The following is a 16,973-nucleotide window of genomic DNA, read 5'->3' on the forward strand; positions in this document are numbered from 1 at the left end:
ACAAACGATTACAATTTTTCAAGGTAGCACCCTTCCGCACCTACACGCTGCTGCCAATGAGTTTTATAGTTTTCGTACGCCTCCAGGAGCGCCTGGACCGGAATGCTGTTTAGCTCCCTCGTCACGGCCTGTTGAACCACCTCTACCGATCCGTGATGTTTCCCCTCGAGCGTCGATTTTATTCTCGGGAATAGAAAAAAGTCTGGCGGGGCCAAGTCGAGGCTGTAGGGGGGTTGAGGCAGCGTTGCCGCCTTGTGCTGGGCAAAAAATCGGGGTCCTCATTCACATGATGAAGAAGATCCTACCGGTTGGCCTTTTCCTCCTCTGACAACACTCCCGGCACCAACTTCGCGCACGCTTTCCTCATGGATAAGTTTTGTGTCACGATCTCAAAAACTTGGGTTTGAGGAATGCTCAAGTCATCAGCAATCATTCTACTCATTCTACGATCACTGTTAAGTAAATGTTTCACTCGCTACACATTTTCGTTGGTCTTGCTGGTCGAAGGGTGTCTGGAGCGGTCGTCTTCCTCCACTCATTCCTTACCTTCTCGGAAAAGCTTGTGCCACTCAAAAAACACGAGCCCTACCCATGGAAGCGTCACCGTAGGCCTCCTTAACCATGTTGTGAGTCTCTTTGCACGTTTTACCAAGATTTACTCAAAATTTGATCGCCTATCGCTGATCCAGTAAACGCTCGATGATTCTGCGTGACGAGACGTTTCGACAGGAGTTCACAGTACAAGCGACCTCCTCTCTTCAACGGCCGAGAGCCGACTGCCGATTTTCCCCAGCATTCCCAATATCCCCCTTCAACGATCCTGCACACGCAGACCGCCTCTCGACCGCCCGTCCGCCCAGGAAAAAACCAGTCCTACTACTTTCAGAACAGACCCTGTATATGCATTTTTGCGATCTCTTTTGTTTGGTTGTTGGGTTCAGGCTCCGTCACGCAGATAAGCTCTGGTTATCAGCGGACATATAAGTGCGCCTGGCTTCTTTTGTCGTCATTAAAGTTGGAAGTTGCGCTTCTTTCCTGTCGTCTCTATCCTTCTTCCTGTGAACGTCTTTTTAGCGCACAGCCTTTCAAATATGAATATGTACCAACAGCCCGTCAAAAAGCCTTACTTAAGTATTGAAAATGGATGGATTCACTGTGGTCCTATGTATGACCAGCCTATGCGAATACATTTCCAATATTGTGCCGATCAGCTGTCCTGCTGGGGTTCAGCGAATGCTCCGCTGACGAAAGCACTTTTCTCTCCCGTCGACGCAGCGCTGTCGGCGCCGTTCGGCAGCGATGGCTCGGCGCTGTCGCACCCGTGTCCGGCGCTGGCGCTCACCGACGGTCTGCGCGCCACGGGCCGCGCCTCGTGGAAGCCGGACGGATGCCGCGACGTGCTCGGATGCCGACGCCACAGCCACCTCGAGTTCCGCGCCGCCGGATGCGCGGGCGACGACGAGCAGTCGCAGCAGCCCCTGTCGGCCGCCTCGACATCGTCGGTGGCCGCCACGCCGCGGGCCCTCGTCGCCAGCAGAAGTGAGTGGCCGTGCCTATATAGCCCGAGTTTCACAGCGACAGCTGTTATCACCACGTTTCGCGTATATGCGTCGTCGGTGACCTCGGCGTAATACACCAATTTCAACGCGTCACTACTCAGAATGGAGTGCCGTCACGCATGACGCCATAACAACAAACACAACACGCTGATTGGACAGAATGCAGTGACGTTCTGCAGAATGCAGAATGCAGAAACGCTACCCAGCCCCACACAAAAGGCTCACCAAAGAGGAGGTACCTGCCCACACCTGCACAAACTACACAAGATTTTCCCTTCGCAATATGCAGACAAATGTCCGTGGTGTCAGGGTAAACCTACACTAGAGCATGTCACAGGGACCTGCCCTAAGGCAGACTTAGAGCCAAGAATAAACAACCCGAGTGTGACGCAGTGGGAGCACTTGCTGGCCAGCGAGGACGACGAAGCGCAACGATTCCCTGTGCGCCGAGCCACGATGGCAGCAGTAAAGTGCGGCATCCTGGACCAAGGATCGACCACGGCGCCCAGTGACCCGTAAGGGTCATGAACACTTGAAATTTATTAACAATAAAGTTTTTTGCACCCATCCATCCATGACAACGCGCCACGCTGAATGGACAGAAGGGCACTTACTGATTGGTCCCAACTGTGACGTCACTCTTGACGTCCTGAAGCATTTGCTAGAGCTTAACGAGCACAAGTGTAGGCAGTGTTGCGGTAGTGTGAATGTAGCAACAAAATGCGAATGAAGTGGCATAAACGCAGCAGGCATCCCCAACCCAAGGTTACGCGTCATGCTTATTAGCCAGAATGCAGTGACGACATGCATGACGCCAGAACAACATGCCACGCTGATTGGACATCATGTAGTGACGTGGAACAGGACGCTATGACAACGCGCCACGATGACTGGGCAGAATATGGATGGGTGATTGGTCCGAACACAGCGACTTCACTGTCGACGTCACGAGGCATTCACAGAGCTTACCGAGTACAAGCGTAGGGAGCGTAGAGTCAGCGCCAGTGCTGAGAGGTAATGCGAGTGAAATGGCATAAACGCCACAGACCCATGGTTACTAAACACTTTGAGTGGCAAGAACATTGCGCACCACCGGTCGGTCAATTTTTTCAGGAGACGCCCGCGATGTGGCATAATGGGTACTTTTAAGAATTGTGAAACTATTGTCTTGTATTTTTTCTTGAAACAGTCCCTAATTAATGTGTATCTAAGTGAATGCTATGCTAGCGATCAGCTCTCCCGTCGCCGAGGATTGCGCCTGGATGCAAAAACAAACTTTTGCCTCGCTGAAAATTGCACTGGCAGCAGAATATTGAGTGGTTGATAAAGAGAGGCGGATTGAGGTCGCTATTCTTCTCTGGTTTCCCATCTTTCAGCGTTCCAGTGTCACGGTGGTTGGCAGGAGAATGGCCGGAACTACCTCATCACTGGCCTCAAGGGCTCCAAGGACAAGTTCTGCTTCGTAAGTAGATTGAGCTTTCTCAGGGCCGATCTTGCTTCTGATGTGTGGACTGCTTTAAGTCATCAGGGTTCTCTGGCAAAGCGAGTTAGCCGCAGAGAGCTCCCATTTAAATATATTTCTTCGTTAACTGGCGCGACGGCACGATGCCAAAAAGGAGAGGACTGGACAAGACACAGCGCTGTTCACTAATAAATATGTCTGACCGACTCGCCCATCATTTCATGTTGTCTCATTCCGGTGGTCCCAATACCAGCGCTGGAGTCCAGACATCTGGAAACTTCGGCCGTTAGATACAAACAGGCGCGAGACGAGAACGACAGTAGGCGCAGGTAAACGGAGGCACTGGTGACTTTATACCTGGAGGCATGCTGAGGAGCCTTTCCAACTACAAGCGTGTGTCGCGTATTCCTGGAATCATATCCTGTTTCCATAGGTCCAACGTTCCTTCCGGGCCTTCTTTCGTCATTACCGAACTTTGCTCTTCATAAACCGGAACAGATCTACGTTAACGAGGCACCACAAGGCCGAGGACGGAGACGTAGAAAGCGCCTATACTGTCTTTTTAAGTCTCCGTCCTCGTCGCCGATAACATGGATCCGTACCAACACGCCCAATTTTTCACCGTTACAGAGTTGCAGTAGATCTTCTATAAGGACACCTCTCTGTGCACAGGTCTTCTCAGAGGGGGACAAGGTGACCCAGCTGTCGGGGCTTCACGACACCTGTCGTCGCACGGTGCTGCCTGGCGTCACCGGAAACATCACCTTCAACATCAGCGCCGCAGGTGAGAGGTTGTAGTAGGATGCTGGCTTGGAATCCTGTCCTTTACCCTAAGCTACCTTCGGTTGTCTTACCTTCACATTACATGTCCTGCCCGTTTCTTCTTGATTTCAGCTAGTATATCACAAAATCACCTCTGTTCCCTGTCCCATGTTGCCCACTTCCTCTCTCATTAATTTACATCTACCATTTCCATTTCGACAGGTCGCTGCACTGTACTCAACTTAATTTCAAGCCTTCTCGTCGGATTTCAAGTTTCTGCCCTACAGGGCCTGTTATACACGAAGTATATTAAAAAATGCAGTTATTCGGACTGCCGATTTGGACAGAATGAGAGCATATGTCCAGCCCTTAACGACTTAAAACTTAGGGAAGCAAATCGGTTCGTGTGTTATTCGCTACCGTGTAAAGTGTGGCCCAGTAGCATGTATTTGACGACGCTGGTGACTCGAGTCAAGCCTGGCATGATGGCTCAGTGGTTGTAGGGTTGGGCAGCTAAGTACGAGATCATTGGATCGAATCCGGACTGCAGCATCCACATTTAGGTGCAAGTAAAATGCTAAAAAGACCTTGTGCTGTGCGACGTCAGTGCACATTAAGGAACACCAGGTGGTCGATATTAGTCTGTAGCCCTCCTCGTTCTCCTCCTCCATCATTCCTGACCGCAATTTTGGTGGTATGGCCTAATGAGAAAGGGACTCTATTTCATCGTAAGCACAGCACGCTCACACTCTCGGCCCGCCACCGACCATCCTCGAACACGTGCAGGTGAATGCGACTTCCAGCCGAGCGGAGCTCCCTGCCTGCTGACGCACGCGTTCTACCTGCTGGCCGCATTGATTTGCCTGTGGCGGTGGACGCAGCCACGGTGACGGCGCGGCCCCCGCGCCTGCTGACCGCTCCGCCGCCGCCGTGCCTGCCCCGACCAGCCGCCCGCCGGACCACGAACACCCGCCGAGGAGGAGGCGACGACGACCCGAAGAACACCACGTGACTTCTCTCCAGTGTCTGTGCGCGTGCGCTAAGTGAAGAGCCAGTCGGTCACCACTTCACCGTTGTCCCTCTGTTGGCGCGCTACGCTAGAGGGCGCTACTTGTCTCGAGGACGCCGGAGAAAGCTGCCGCGAGCGGCGACTGGGAGGCGTCGTCACGTGCGAACTGCGTCGCTGCCGCTGGTGCGGCAAACATCGCGTCCGACCCTTCTGGTATATGACAGGCCTGTCTCTGGCCCCTCCTGAGTGCGAACGCCTGGCGCGCGAGGGTGACAGCCTGATGTGACCTGTGGGTGACCTGTGCGGGACCGCGATGAGCGGTTAGGTCCTGCTCCGACCGCCGTGACGAGGTGATATCTCGCTGTATTGTGGCAAAGGAGAGGTGGGGTGTTAGTTGCCTAGTTGTGTTTGCCCTTTCCCCCTTTTGCAACCTGCACACTCGAAAGGAGCTTCGCTGGTAGAAAGACGTGACGTAAGTGCGTGCGGAACGTTGCTAGAAAAACAGCAACACAACAGGTTTGCAGTTGGTACCAAAGGAATCGCAAGCTTGGAAGTAATTTTTTCTTCCGTTTATGGATGTCACTGCGTTTTAATTCGCTTTCCTGGTTACAACCAGAGCTCTTAGATGATACCAGTCGGCAAACTCCGCATAAAAATCAGTCTAGTCTCATTGGCCACTTTTTGAGTGCTTACGGACCGCGGCGCCGTCTGGAGGCCATCAATAAAAGCTGCCGCTATACGTTGCAAATAAGTTCTGAAAAGCGTTTTTTTTTTTCTTATTCTACCTCTCAAATTTTTACTCTGACTGTTACATGTATGGAATTTGAACGTATTTGTTTAACAGATTTTGCTGCCAGGTGGTTGGGATTTTATTAACAATCTCGAAGTTTGTAACTTCAACAGAGTTTGCATTATTGACCACGGGCGTCGCTGCAATCCGCAGACACCCGAACCCGAATTTTGGCGAACTCACAGCCGTTGTTCGATACATGGACCTTACGGGAAGTTTAGCAACTGGTAATATCAAAGAGCTCTGGTTACAACTGAGTCTAACGTGTTCTAGTCGAAAGGAGACTTTTAGAAACAAAAAAGATTTATTTTGCGATTCTCACACTCATATAAGGTACATACACTAAAAACAATCATATCCGACCATGAGAAGTAGCAATATTCAGGTGCAGTGCTTTTGTGTCTGTTGATCCATTTTTACTAGGCCAGAGAGGGAAAACAGCATATATTTTCTTAGCTACGTTGCGTCGGCAATCTTAATTTTGTGTTTGACACGGTCTTACTTAATTGTCTTCGTGGGTATGCTTCAATACAACGTGCTCGTACAGTAAAGAGAGTATCAAAATTCTTTTGCGTTAAAATGCAAAACAGAGGCTTGTGATTATGTCCCAGAAAATCAGCCGAACACCGCGTTTCTTACTGTTTTTATGGCACGAAGAACAGGAGGTTGTGTAATAATTGACGGATTTCCTCGGACAGAAAGTTAAACGGCGCGAAAGAGCCGCTAAAGCTCAAGTAGGCGATAATGGCATCGGTTAAGGGACACGTTATCAATATGGGTTGATGACTATGACACCGATACTACTTGAGTCGGTGGGCAGCTTCGCTCTTCGTATGAGAACGTCAAAGCTGACAACCCTCAAGCCCTTACGGTTCTTTGATGTGGACAGTTCTAGAGCTCCTTTCTCTAACCTGAAGAAATGGGTGGCGGATGCGGCCTATACGCGAGTACTAGAGGCGCCAATAATCTAGCTTTTCCGTCAGTACATTTGCTTTAAAATGTGTTTTCTTTTATTAGGCCATGCTTCTGCTTTGAGCATGTCGCCCTAAATCAGTACACGGGAGAATAAAACATCTCAGTTCGCAGAGAGCGTATAGGGGCAGGAAGAGGGCTGTGATGTTAATGGACTGATGTTGATTTCTGCTCTTTTTGAAAGCCAGGAATTTAACGGACCCGGCATTTTTAACTCTTAAATCCTTCAGGTGAATAGACCGTTTCACAGTGCAGTTGTGCGCACGTTTAACCCAGTTTCGTCAGATAACGCGTAGCAAGCCTGTACTTGTACAGCCGCTTCCGCTCACGTCAAACGTACAGTAGCGAGTAAAAAAAGATTACCACAAGGGACCGATTATCATAACGACAGAAAGAAATTGGCTACGATTACAGTTTTGGTAATACGTATGGACAGCGCAGTTGAGGAGCGGGTTTGCTCGTCGACAGGTGCGATCTGTTTGTTGTCTTTGGTCGCTGATTGCAAGCCCGACGAACACAGGCGGAACTCGCTCAAATCAACAACCGCGAACGCCACATGCAGGGTGTCATCTGTCTGATCGTAGTCATTCCCCCTCGCGCTTTATCTATCCCCTCTCTCCCTCTCACCTGCTGCTCCGTTTTTCTCCTCATCGTTTTTGAGGCTTCAACTATGGTCGCGACTCAGCCCATATAACGAGCTACAATAGCTCTGCTATAAAGCACCGGCGGCTCAGAAATTGAAATTTCCCACGTGCAGTCTCGTTTGTGCAGTTCACGCGGCCGGGCCTCTTGACATTAGTGTTGACGCGCTTTAGCAGTGTTGGTCTTTGTTTTTGGCACTGCTCCCTTTATAGGTCGAAAGAATCTGTCATCGATTACCGTATTTTCCGGTGTATAAGACGCGGCTTTTTTTCAAAAATCTTGCTGGTGCGTCCTATACAAGGGTGCGTCTTATATGCGAATTTTTCGCCTTTTTTTTTGCGAGTTCAGAAATTACTCAGGTTCATGTTCAAGCTTTTTTCACCGCAAAAATATCGCTACCAATAACGCGGTTGTAAACGGCTATAATACGGGGACCGCCATGCGCAACTTCTTTAGGTGAACTTTATTATGAAACAGCGGGGATGATGACTTGCGGGATCATAAACACACGGCTGTTTCGGAGGCCCCAAACAAAAGTAATGTGAAATGCCAAAAGATGGCGACAATCGCGCTTTTCGCCATTGTCAAGACAAGCCAAGACAAACCGGCATTTTTTTTTAGCCTCCCTTTGCAACTTTGTTTGCTCTGTACGTAGTACGCGCGTTGTGCAAAGAGAATGTTTCAGCTGCATTGCCTCCAGACACGGGCAAAATTTTTGATAGCGCATGGGAAGATGAAGACTTCGAAGGTTTTAAGTAAAAATAAAATGTTCTTATGGACATAAGGAGAGTTCTTTCGTATTTTTTTTTTTTTTTTGCTAAGACGTGGGCGGGTATGGCATGAGTGTTGTCTTATCGATCACTCAGCGTTGCTTAAGAACTCACAGGTACGGTGCATTTCACGATGGTCCCACAAGCATGTTTAATTAAGCCTCACTAGCCTGACTGGGTAAATTGGGGTGCGTCTTATACACGGGTGCGTCTTATATACCAACTTTTTCAATGACAGCCTGCATATATGGCAGGTGCGTCTTATACAAGGGTGCGTCTTATACACCGGAAAATACGGTAGTAATAACTGCCGTGCGTCGGAGTTCACATTTCTTAGTTCGGCGGGGTCACGCCGCTGGTGTGCCGAAAGAAGGGTATATAAGCGCTATCACTGTTTTATGTACGTCCAGTCGGATCCCGACCCCCTCTCCCCACTCCCTGCCTTACCCGCCTTCTCCGCTTTCCTTTCCACGCACTTACATTTACACCACCATCGCCCAACACCACTCAACCTCCGAATGGGCGTTTAACAGCTGCGCTGTAAAAAAATGAGAATTCTCTGCAGACAATGGCACAATGGTCTCATCAACTTCCTGCAATACTGAGGAATGGGACGGTCTGGCAACTAGCTGCGATCGCTTCGCTCCTGTGATCGGTCAGTTGTGTTAACATTTTTTTACTCCTGACGGCACTTTGCCATTATTTGCTGTACGGAGTCCCAAACATTGCCTGAACCACGCTTCCACACTCTTCTTCCTACGACAGATCTGTACAGCTGCGTCTGTAGTACTCGCAAAAAGCCCGCAAAGCCACGTTCTTCACGGAGTTTTTTCAGGCTGTCCGTTCTCGCATCTCTCGATCAGGTCTCGAGTCTCCCCTGTAAACTCGTTGACTTATGTCGTGCAAGCTACGCCACCAACAAGCGAAAGCGCACGACACGTCGCGCCAACTCCGATCGATGCGCCCCCCATCGCCGCATTGCAAGACCCGTTCACGTGACTTTTCGCCGTCCTCGATCAGGGGCCGCCCTCCATGTGATCCGATCGCTCTATGCAGAAACCCCTCCGAGATGACGTCAGATAACGCGGGCCTCTTCCAATGTGTCCGTGCGAACGGCGTCCAGCACACATTCCAAGCTTTTTGCCCACTGTGCGAACAATGATGGCCGTGTCACATCCCAGGTTCACGACACCATCACAATGTGACGCTCCGAACCTACTCCGACTCTGATGGCGTATTTCTGCTCGTTATGTTTTCCGTTCAAAGTTTTCCGGCAGTGATACTTCACGAATGGATTAAAGGGAAGCTGAAACTGTTTTTTGAGAATTCCAGGTTATTCAAGAATTCGAATCTATCAAGCTTCTAGATAAAGCATGCAAAGTATTTTTGCACTAGCATTTAAAATGGGGACATAATCGTCGATTAAAGCCGCGAGGATGTTTAGGCTTCTCCTCACTACGTTGGACGAGTGCGAGGAAACTCGCCAGTGACGTCATTGTTGCCGAAATTTCAGATGTCCGCTGCTTACGCCTGCATGCTGCTATGCCTCATCAGATGGCGCCAAACAATGCATCCTGAGCTTCACCTTCGATGGCGTCGGTTTTCTTCCGTGGAATAACGGTTTCTTCGCTGAAAACGTAGTGCCGTCATACGTGACGTCATTATCGGGGCCTCTGTCCGTCGTTGAGCACTTCAGAGAAGCGTGAGTGCCGACAACGACTTCATCCGGCGATTACGCGACCATTTCAAATGCTAGAGCAAAATGATTTGGCAGGCTTTACCTGCACATTTCGCACATTCGGCAATCTTAAACTCATCGAATTCTAAAACCGCTTCAGTTACCCTTTAAGCGCGTGGCATTCAAAAGAAGCTGACTTCAGCACAACCTGGCATCTACCGGTCAAAACGTTTGCTGTAGCTCGAGACAGTCTGTGTGGGTCTACCAACAGGAGCTTTACCGCTCATACAGTATGTGTTTTGCTTTTTTTTTTTGTGCCCACAAAGTAATGATTTGTCGCGGCCGCGCAACAAAAGACGCTACGGGATCCGTGGGTTCAGGTTAAAGTGACGTTCATTCTGCTGCTGATGCCACGCTGAAGTACTGTCAAGGCTGAAATGATGCACCGCGCCGTTCTAGTCCGCGTAACCGAAAAAAGGCTTTCTAGTCCAGGGGCACATGTGGGAGTATTTAGATGCCAAGAGCTGTCACCCCTTAGTCATTTTGAAATGTTTTGTTTTATATTGCGTAATAAAGAGATATAGTTGGTTATAGATGCTCTTATGTACTTGCTCTGCGGTAATGCGTTGTTACCGGTTTACTGGTCAACACTTCAATTGTTTTAACTGCGCAGTATAGTGCAATAATGGCATAACTTCTCAATTTATATCACGATCAAGCAAGCTGTCTATTACTTAGTGCGGTATCGTCACACTACTAAAATGAAGCCACTCACTACAATCACATATTTTCTTTAGCACTATTTTTGATAATATTCAAGAAACAAGACAAGAGTCTCAAAATTAGGCGCACACTTTTTGTTATACACTCCGCACTGACGCCGAATTCGCAGGAAAATAAAGGTATTGTTCGATTTCGCGCGGGAGTTTAGGAAGTGCAGAAGTATATGGCATGGAACCATCACGCACCTAATGTCAGGAAAACAACCTGCCTTCGTTCCGACGTTTTTTGCTGCTCTGAGGTGCCAGTGCAGGTTGTTAATGTCTCGCCATCTCGTGTGCAACCCCAACAACAAAAACGCTCGTGTTACTTGGCAAGCACAAAACACACGCCGTTCAAGGGAGAAAGCCAGCGTCTTCACCGAATTACTACAGAGCCGAAGTTAGTACAGTCGAACCTCGTTATAACAAAATAATGGATATAACGAAGAAGTGACGATTCCCCTAGGAAGCGCGGGCTATAACGAAGCTACGGCTATAACGAAGTAATCGCCGGGCCCCTACAAGTTCGTTATAGCGAGGTTAAACCGTATATGGAGATAAAAGCAGTTTGTAGTGGTTGTCTCTTTTCGGAGTGTTATGCACACGGCCACTCCCTCTAATTTTTCCCCGACAAAGCAGTGACCAAATCCTGGGGCACTTCCCCTTAAAACAGAGGCGAATCCGTAGCCGAGCCATAGCCATTACCAGTGGGGGCAGGCTGCTGCGTGTAAATAGTGTACAGTGCTTGTTCTGTCATCGCGGACGATGTCCGTCCATCCACCAGCACCGTGTACAGCGTCGCGTAGGAAAAAAGCACAGCGCTCTAGTTTTCCACGTTCTTTGCGTAACACCGCTTCGAGGGGTGTTCACGCCCTCTCTCGGAGAGACGGTATACTCCAATACTCCGCGAATATCGCGCTGCGAATGGCTCCCGCAAGATGGCATTCTTATCACTCGCGTACTAAAGCCCCTTGATCATTCATACTATCAAGGGGCTTTATCGCATACGGCTCTCCACGGGACAGGCAGCTCCACCACGTGACAGGCCGATGCAGATAAGAGGCGGAATCGAGGTTTGCACTTCGAACGTGTCACTTAGTTAAATCTTGGGTTTCTCGGCGGTACCTGGGTCAGGTCGGCTTCCAACATCCGTACTAAGAAAAAATGTGACGTCCCAGGGCTATGACATCAGAACGTCACGTGGTGATGTGACGTCACCAGTCACGCACATGCGCCATAATGTCCTGCCCACCGGCAACCACGTGACGTTGTGATGGCGGAAGCCTATCAACCATTGTCACCTCCTCGGACAAATAGAGAGAAATGGAGCAGTTTTTATGCGAAGCATATTACTAGAGGTACACTACTGCCCTTCGCCGTGGTTACGCGCCGTGCACACCACGTGACACATGACGTCACGACAGAGGAAGATGAGGGTCCACCTCGCGCCGTCGCTGTGGTTGCACGCCGTGCAGACCACGTGGTACAGTGACGACACACCACGTGACATACCACGTGACACATGACGTCACGACAGATCGCCGTCACGCGCTGGGAGAGGGAGAACGATTCCATCGCCCAGACACCGGAATGTCCTCGAGCGGCATTCCCGCGCATTTCGAACGCGCGTTCACACTCGGTGTAGGTGAAACGCTCGCTCCACCGGGCAGGCGGACGCGGCTTCCGTGGCAATCCAGGCGCCCACCCAACGCGCGTCTCGGGGTTAGTCGGCGTTCCGCTGTAGCCATGCCGTTGTCTTCCCCCACGACGAAGGCTTCTAGTGGTTGTATTAAAATGATCAAGTATTCAACCAAGGAAAGACATGCATTAACAAGCCTAGCCATCAATATGCTTCGCATCTGACCAGGGTTAACCAAGTTAAGCCTCAGCCATTTTCTTACTAGTATAGTAATAGCACTTGTAAGCACTTCGGCAGGAACACGTTACCCATGTAGGCACCTTTTGGTGTAAGGAACCATCTCATGGTTCATTAATTTACCCTTTCACCATTGGCAGCAGGTGCCACGGGGACATTAGGGCTGAACGCCAGCAACGCGAAGTGCAATTCAATGGCTCTTCTATCATTAAAGACAAGGACTAGTGGCAAAAAGAAAGGCAAATGGTTGAAACGGGAAAAACAATTCTTACAAAATATAACAACTTGGGCAACTTGGGAGGGGCATTTACATTTCATTTCTTTCAACCTTAGAGACCTGTACGCATTGCGTAAAGGTTGGGGGAATGCGATAACTAATACAATGCAAGTGGAAGGAAAGAGTACGGCGCCTCAATGTGTCTGTGGTTGCTGTTCGCATTATTGTTTCATTACAGCCTGCAAACAAGTGTACACGCCAGAACGAACCTTTTTCCGTCTTTGTTTTCCCACCGCGCCTGTTGTGTGTTCCAATGGTGGCCGTACCGTGTGCAGGATGTCTCGCGGCCTGACATTCGCAGTACGACATACGCGGCATATTTGGTGCCTTACTGTTTCTTCCAGTAGAAATTGAATGTGTTCTCTGTGAATTCGCAATCGCCGGCCCGCGCGAGTCGGCCTACGGGGTCATCTAGATGGGCCCCGTTCGGTGGGGCGTCTGTTGAACTTATGTCCCGCACTGTGAAGACCCTTTCATGGAGAAACTCCACGAATTAAAGGGCCGTGCAAGGCAAGGCTTCCTCTGTGTGTGTTGCTTGTCTCTCTCTCTGTCACGGCTTCATTTAAGGTTTGAAGGTTTATTTCCGCAACTGGGTGTTGCGAGGACAGCCAGGGAAAAAGCTGTATAGACAGCTTGAGAGGTCCTAGCTTCCCCTTACAGTGCAGCATTGACGGTGGCGGAGTACGACATCAAACAAAATGTAAGTAAAGTATGTTCGGTACAGAGAATGAGACATGTACGTTCAATACGCAGTACATTGTGCTTATAAAAGAAAGAAGAACTACATTAGATCAAAGAGGCTATAAAGGCAAACACAGGGAGGAGAAAGTAAATGACAGCAAAATTGACAGGTGCACTCAAAGTGGTAATAGGAAGAAAAAAAAATTACATGAACATTTGGGGCAATTCTTTCAGAGAAATATTGGATAGATCAAGATTCTTGTGGCAGTACAACTGGTTCAGAAGTGTCGGTAAGGTATGCTGCAACATTTGTTTGCCATAGTTTGTGCGGCATTTCTTAACATTCCAAGGTTCTGCTGCGCGGGTATCATACACAGTTCTGCTTTGCTCTAGCCCAGCCAGTGTAAGTAAGGAGTCATCATTTTTCATTATGGCGAGTTTATATTTATAGCACAGCCTATAGTTATACATGGACTTCATTGGTATGACGTTGTAAGAAGCCGCTTCTAGCCTTTTGTCGCCGCTGTCGAAGCCAGCAAGCGCAATGAACCACTTCTCTTATTAGGGCGAACGCCCTACATGGCACATTAGTCCAAATTTGGCGTTGACTCACCGTCCACGAGAAACAAGAAAATCCACGTGACCTCATGACATTATCGACAGTGTCTACATCATCAGACATCAAAAAACAAGGTAGCACTTCTCCCGAACTCGGTTTGGAACCCGGCCGCGACGATTCAGTGTGACGTCACCACGATCCCGGGGCCGGAAGTGACGTCATGAGACCAGAAGTGACGGCAAACCGGACCGGAAATGTAAACGGAAGTGATATGGTGGCTCAGTTAAAACGATGCGTTATATGTACGCGTATGTCGTGTGGTCTTTCCAAAGGGAATTCACCCTATGGCTTTTAATTCACCCTTTGACCTAAAGGCCTTCACCGGAAAGGCCTTTCAGACATTAGTACTGCTTACTAACTAGTCCTAGCTAATAAACAAATATAGTTAATTAGTAGCCCACGATGACACAGATAAGGTTTCACATTCGCAGCACGTTAAGTAGTCTCAAGAGCCGTGCAATTTTTTTGACGTACTTACGAAGTGGGAAACACAACTTAAGGGGGCGCTGAACAAGTTTAGCGTCGTGGACTGTCATTGAAGAGCGTTACAGTGGAATAGAAGTTCGAAACGTCCTCATTCAGTATTCTTTCAAGCCTGTGAGGTGGGGGAGAAGAAGCAACCGCCCTGTACTTCGAAGGCAAGCTGAGACTAGTGCACAAGTGATAGAAGTGATAAGGGCTGTATCAAGAAGTGATGTGCACCTTTGAAACGAAAAGTATGGGAATTGTTTCAATGTAAAATTTTTCAGTTCGATCATACCTAATAAAAAATTCAGCCCTGAAGTCGACACTTACTGAACATCCCACGCACTCTAATTCTTTCAAAAATAAGCGCCTTCAGATGTTCCTAGCACAGTCACAGCGTCGACACGCCACACCTGAAAGCTCTTCTTTTCAACGTCGGAATAAAAAGCCAACGTAGGCAAAGCAGCTGAATTTTTTTCTTCCCAGAAGCAAAGTGCCAAGGTAGCTTGCTAAATGAAGATGATGAACATCTTGATATCGTTTTCCATTAAAGCCTTACACATGATTTATGACGCCAGTGCTGCCAACTGATGAGACTTTTCTCGCAGTCCGGCTCACGAAATTTTCTGGATAATCTTCAATGGCACCACACGAATCTAGTTTTTCATGCTTAGTAGTAAAAATACGGTTGAATATATGCGCGAAAAAAACAGTTTTACAAAAACTTTTTCCGTTTCTAGGTACTCCCTATGTGTCTCGAAGTCAAAAATATCTCTGATTTTCAAAATGCTTGTCTTGGCACATTACTTCGAAAGATTGGGCTAATCAACCTTCAAGTCAAAGTTGCGCGTTATCATGCGTGAATTATACTGCATCAAAAAGGCAGGTTTCTGTGCTGGAGGTGAAGATGCAGAGCAGAATCAAAGTAGGCAACATGGCTACAATGGTGTACGTTACAGTGTCAAAAAATTTGGCTGTGGTTTAGCTCTGGTTAAACCAGGAGTGACGCCATAGCTACAGCTGGCCGAGTGGAACTCGCTTAGTCGAATTGCAGTCAGTCTTTTGCCCCTCCGTTTGATGATGATGATGATGCCCTCCCCTCCGTTTCGCTGGGCGTTCCTTCGTCTTCGTCCCTGGACGTGATTTCACTCTCTCCCCCTGCCCCCTTTCCACTCCTCCCCCAGTCGGTTTCGTCGGCGCGCCGCGCCGCCGGCAGCTGTTCTGCACCACGTGACCAACCACGTGATCAGCCACGGCGCCGCCACGCTGAAGGCTCGAAATGCGGCGCGCACACCAGCTGCGTCCTCTGACGTCACTCTGCGCATGCGCACTACTGACGAGGTGGGCGGCGTCTGCCCAGCCGTCGGCGCAGCGGTGAGGCGCGCGGCGCGCACACCAGCTGCAGGCTATGACGTCACTCCGCGCATGCGCACAGCTGGCGGAGCGGTGATGCCAGGGCTCGGCGCGCAGCCACGCTGACCTTGCGAAGCGGCTGGCGTAGTGTAGCTACAAAAATACTGGCTAATTCGTCTCGTTTTCGTTCAGTGAATTCTAGATTAAAATAGCACTCGTTTTTTGGAATGGTACTTCTGAGACGAGGAACCCAAGACAGTCTAATTTTGTGCGCGGACAATAAAGTGCTTCAAATAAAACATCTTACGTATTCCAGAATTCGCCCTATCTTTCTGTCCACGAAGAAATGGTTCTACTCTCAATTCGAATGTTTAACATGGATTCCTCTTAGGCAGAGTTTTGCGTTATAACGCGCCAGGACGGCAAACTTCTGAAGAAAACCTCGCGCGAACAACGTCAACAACCGTTATTAGGAACTTCCCAGGATTCGTAAGAACTTTCGTTGAACTTCATTGAAGGCATTCTTGTATAGTGCATGCTACTGGAAGGGTTACTAAGTTGGCTAAAATCACTTGCTGCTTTGGTCTCTCTTTCAGCCAGTAATTTCAGCTCCATGACGCTGTCGTGACAATGTTCAGAGGTCCGTTCGACAGCTTTTTGTCAAAATTTAGTTACCAAGGGATTTGGTTCTGTGTGCTAACTTAAGAAACGCGAGCTTTGCATATATCTTGTAGGTATAGCTCCCGTTAAAAGTATACAGCCCAAGGGGTTGCTTCTAAACTGTTTAGATCGGCTCCCTAGCACATCAAACAGTCCAACGCTTGTGAGGATTGAGGAAGCAAACCCCTTGGCCTGCATGCTTCTGATGGGGGCTTTACATACCCAACAATGAAGAAGGATGGACAGCTGGGCGAGTTGATAGCAGTTCATTGTGGGTGGTACAGCGTGAAACATTACAATTTCCACGGATGCTGCAGGAACAGCCGCTGTTCACGGCTTAGAAGGGAACACCTTGGATTCTTTACTTTTAAGCATGAAATGCTTTCAGCTCCCGTTGTCGGCAGTGTGGTGACGTCACGCCGAGACCGAGAGCCAACATCCGGGCACTGAATTCCACTCATCCAGGCACTGAATACCGCACATCCGGGAGCTGAAACGAGAGCATCCGGGCACCGTACGAGATTTAACGAGACTCTCTAAGAGAGAGGGCCGCTTAGAGCAAGAGGGAAGCTCCAGGGCGAGAAGGGCTTTGGGCGGAAAAACTGCTTCCGCGCCGTCCCCAAGGATGACGCCGCGG

At 49.1% G+C, this 16,973-nt stretch overlaps 1 protein-coding gene across 1 annotated transcript in view; it reads left to right on the forward strand.

The window, feature by feature from the left end:
* Window positions 1-10,235, forward strand: part of LOC149365916 (uncharacterized) — a 138,059-nt gene extending 127,824 nt beyond the window's left edge. Inside the window, exons 11-14 of the mRNA XM_089547230.1 lie at window positions 1,276-1,539; window positions 2,936-3,021; window positions 3,694-3,805; window positions 4,570-10,235. Of these exons, the coding sequence (XP_089403356.1) occupies window positions 1,276-1,539; window positions 2,936-3,021; window positions 3,694-3,805; window positions 4,570-4,673 (566 nt within the window). The 3' untranslated portion in view covers window positions 4,674-10,235. The remainder of the gene's footprint in view (window positions 1-1,275; window positions 1,540-2,935; window positions 3,022-3,693; window positions 3,806-4,569) is intronic.
* The last annotated feature ends 6,738 nt before the right edge of the window (window positions 10,236-16,973 follow it).

Source organism: Amblyomma mixtum, chromosome 1 (genome assembly GCF_055824585.1).
Source record: "Amblyomma mixtum isolate Tamu chromosome 1, ASM5582458v1, whole genome shotgun sequence".
Taxonomy (NCBI): domain Eukaryota; kingdom Metazoa; phylum Arthropoda; class Arachnida; order Ixodida; family Ixodidae; genus Amblyomma; species Amblyomma mixtum.